Source organism: Calidris pugnax, unplaced genomic scaffold, assembly GCF_001431845.1.
Source record: "Calidris pugnax isolate Ruff unplaced genomic scaffold, ASM143184v1 scaffold98, whole genome shotgun sequence".
NCBI classification, from domain to species: Eukaryota; Metazoa; Chordata; class Aves; order Charadriiformes; family Scolopacidae; genus Calidris; species Calidris pugnax.
In genome coordinates, this window is record NW_015090829.1 from 1197333 (window position 1) to 1200888 (window position 3556).

Sequence of the window (3556 nt, forward strand, 5' to 3'; positions counted from 1 at the left end):
CATCCCCCTCCCGGACCCTTCCCACCGGGGGTGCAAAAGCCACCCACCCCCCCACCCCGCGTTCTGCTTCCCCGCACCCTCCCTCTGGTGCTCGCCCCAAAAGCCCTTACCCCCCCCAGGGACACGGTGGGACTGGCCGGCCCCGCTGCGGAGCATCCCCGGGGCCGCAGCCCCCTCCCCAGGGCCGGGGTGCGGGGGGGAGCGGGGCCGGGCGGGGGCTGAACTTTGTCTCCCTGCTCTCTCACACCTTGTTTGCTCAAGTGCAAAGGCAAATAAAATAAACGGCTGCAAAGGCGGGTGGGGAGCTGGGAATTTCGGTGGGTGCCGAGCTCGGGTGGGGGGAGACCCCAGCTGTAACCCCGCCTTGTGCCGGGGGTCTGCGGGAAATGGGATCCCAAAATGGATTCTGGGAAGTGATGGACAACACACACCCCGGCTGTGCTCGGTCCTTGTGGCTCCCGGTTGCCTCCGGCCAGCATCCCGAAATCTCCCATCCCTTCGCCCCCCGCCTCCCCCTCCACACGAGCCAGAGAAGCAGGTTGCATTGCATGAAGGGACACCAGCACCCCAAAATGGGGAACCCCCCCCAGGCTCCTGCAATCAGCTTTTTCAGCAGGTCCATAGGTCAGGGGTTGGAGCACAAACACCCCCCTGAAACCTCCCCTGAGCCACCATCCTCCTCCATCCACCCCCTTACCCATTCCCACCAGCCTCCCCATTTCCCACAGTCATCACTTGATTATCACCTGAACCTAATGAACCTCGTTAATCTCAGGGGGCAGCGCCACCAGGGAAGTAGCTGAGGAAAAGAAAAAAAAAAAATAATACATAAACCTTTAATTTCCTGTGGGTTCAGGGCAAGTGACATCTGGGGCTGTGACTTTCAGCTCCTCACCCAAAGTACTGGGATGATGAATGCCTTTGCACAAACCCTTGCACAAAGTGCCTCCTGGCACAAACCCTCTGCCCTTCCTGAGCAAAGGAAATCCTATTTCTCAGAAAAAACATCAGAGCTGTTTCCCTTCATCAGCCCCCCACCCTGCTTTCAGGAGCCGGTCACTGAGCAGGAAGGATGTGGATATTTCCAAAACCAAGCCCAACCTAGTTTGTAGCTCTGTGTCTTGGTGGGTTTTTGATTCACATGGTTTTTACCTCCCTGCTGCTTTCCTGAAGCGTTCTTTTTCACCTCTCAACCTTTTGCTTTGGCAGCCACAGGACCTCGTCATCGCAGCAGGACCTCATCTTGGGTGCTGAAACCAAAGTAAGAAGGAAACCCACAAAACCCACCTCTGGGTGTCAACCCAGAGGCTGGCTGACCCCCACCGCTGCTGCTGCTGCCTTCAGCCTCTGCAGATGGAGATCAAGCCCTGGGTGGTGGTTTGCAGCTGAGGAGGGGGTTTCGGGCGGCTGCTGGTTGCCCCTTGGCCGCCGCCCTCACATGGCCCGTGTTCCCGCTGGGTCCGAATTACCCCAGTCTCTGTCCTGCCCTGCCCAGGGCAGAAATCACTGATCAGCCCAAGAGGGCAAAAAGCAACAAGGATCAGACGAGGCGCCCGCCCCGTGCCATCGCCCGACCACCGGGCACCCCCCTCCCCCTGCCCCCCACACGGTGTCTGGGGCTGGGGCTCTTCCCCCACCTGCCCCCAGCCCGCCTGCCGAGCCCACCCATCCCCCAGCCCGTCCCCGAGACCCTACCCCAGGACTTGGGTGGGGGCAGGTGGGGTGGCCCCACCCCGGAAAACCTTTCCTCTGGGCTATAAGTAGCCCGGGTGCCCGTGTCCCTGCTCCCTACGTGCCCCGGGCCGCCATGGAGAGCCACCCCCAGTCCGTCAGCGTCAACATGCAGCCCTACGGCTGGAACAGGGCAGGTTCCCCGGCCACCGCCTTCGGCCCCACCGTCACCCCCGTTGTCCAGCCGCAGCCCGCCCCCAGCCCCCCGGACTTTGTGCTCTGGTCCTTCTTCAACGCCATGTACTGCAACTACTTCTGCCTGGGCTTCATCGCGCTCGTCTTCTCCATTAAGGTGAGGGGAAAGGCTCCCCCAGCCCACCAACCCCCTGCCCGGCTCGGGGGTCCTGCCTGCCCCTGTGCCAGGGCTCCCTAATCCCGTCTCTTCCTGTCCCATCCTGTCCCACCCCACTGAATCCCATCCTGTCCCATCGTGTCCCACCCTGCCCCAAACCAGCCCATCCCCATCTTGTTCCCCATCCTTTCCCCCCTGAGAACCCCCCCCACCCCCTTCTGCCTTCTGCCACGTCCAGCCCCACCACACCACTCTGCCCCCAGTGTCCCCTACAAAGCCTCCATTCGAGGTGGCCTGTCCTCCTGCGGTGCTTTGGGAAAGCCTTGACTGAGCCCCAGCCGGGGGGACAAGGTGGGCAGCGGGGTCCCGGCCCCCTCCCACGGTGCTCCCCAAACCACAGCGGGGCCTGACCCCTGCCCGAGATAAGAGATAGCTGCACCCTCCCTTTATTACCATCAAAGCAAGTAATTTGTGATGGGTGCCCTGATAACCACAGAGACAGACGTCAGTATTTTCCAGCACCGTTGGAAGTGCCGTGTGGGTGCTCCCGACCGACTGCTCCCCCTGATTCTGGTTGGCTCTCCCCCTCCTGCACTGCTGCCCCAGCCCCCACGGCACCGGGCACCGTGTTGCCAGGAGAAATGGCTTTTAATAAGCCATTAAGAAAGCACTTTCAGGCTGCTGCGAGTTCCTATGGCACTGGAACAGCCCGGTGGATCCCGGTGCAGGGCTTCGCTGGAGAGGGACTCCAGGAGATCCCCTCGGCCCATGGCCACCACCGCCACTGGCTCGTGTCCTTCACTGCCCATCTTCTCCTCCTGCAGTCCAGGGACAGGAAAATGGCCCATGACCCAGAAACTGCCAGAAGCTACGGGAAGACAGCCAAGCACCTGAACATCGCCGCGGTCTGCCTGGGCACCGTGTTGACCATCATACTTACCGTGGTGCTTCTGGTCATCTACTCCAACAGCCTGCGGCTGGTCGGCAGCGTCTGACCCCGTCCCACCGAGGAGCAGCAGCACCGGGGCCCACCTGGGAAGCCACGTGTCTCCCCTGGGACCTCCCTCCCGGCTCCCATCGGACACGGGGGTGACCTCAGGACCCTCCTGGTGCACCCCGAGACAAAAACACTTCCACATGAACACTGACTTTCACAGCAAATAAAGCTCCTTGACCACCCTTCTCCTTAGGCACGTCCTACTTTTGGGTTTTGGGGGCTGTTATTCCCCCTGAGCATCCCCACCTCAGGGGGGGCCAGGGCCACCCCATAACTCAGACGAGTGGGGAGGAGAGCTGAGCAAGGAAGAGCAGCAGGAAAGGGGGTGCGTTGTTGGTGCTGGTAATTAAATATCAACACACTCGCCTCCCCGGGCTTCTGGGGTGTTTAGAGACCCACACACACCCCTCCTGTGCCGATTTCTGTGCCTCCTCCTGCCCACCATCCCAGCAGAGATGGCTCCCTGGGGAGGGGGCCGCCAGGCTCCCAGCCCCTGCCGGGCACCCGGGCTCAGTGGTGGGGCTGGGGGGGGTCCC

General features: G+C 61.8%; 1 protein-coding gene across 1 annotated transcript; it reads left to right on the plus strand.

The window, feature by feature from the left end:
* Positions 1–1732: 1732 nt before the first annotated feature.
* LOC106887212 (dispanin subfamily A member 2b-like) lies at positions 1733–3363 on the plus strand. Its single transcript, XM_014940648.1, has 2 exons — positions 1733–2023; positions 2848–3363. The coding sequence occupies exons 1-2, from the start codon at positions 1808–1810 to the stop codon at positions 3016–3018; spliced, it is 387 nt and encodes a 128-aa protein (XP_014796134.1). The 5' UTR covers positions 1733–1807; the 3' UTR covers positions 3019–3363.
* The last annotated feature ends 193 nt before the right edge of the window (positions 3364–3556 follow it).

Excerpts from the sequence above, each read along its gene's own strand:
- LOC106887212 (XM_014940648.1), top strand. The coding sequence starts at position 1,808 with ATGGAGAGCCACCCCCAGTCCGTCAGCGTCAACATGCAGCCCTACGGC. Across the intron at positions 2,024-2,847 it reads CGCTCGTCTTCTCCATTAAG|TCCAGGGACAGGAAAATGGC; the intron begins GTGAGGGGAAAG and ends CTCCTCCTGCAG.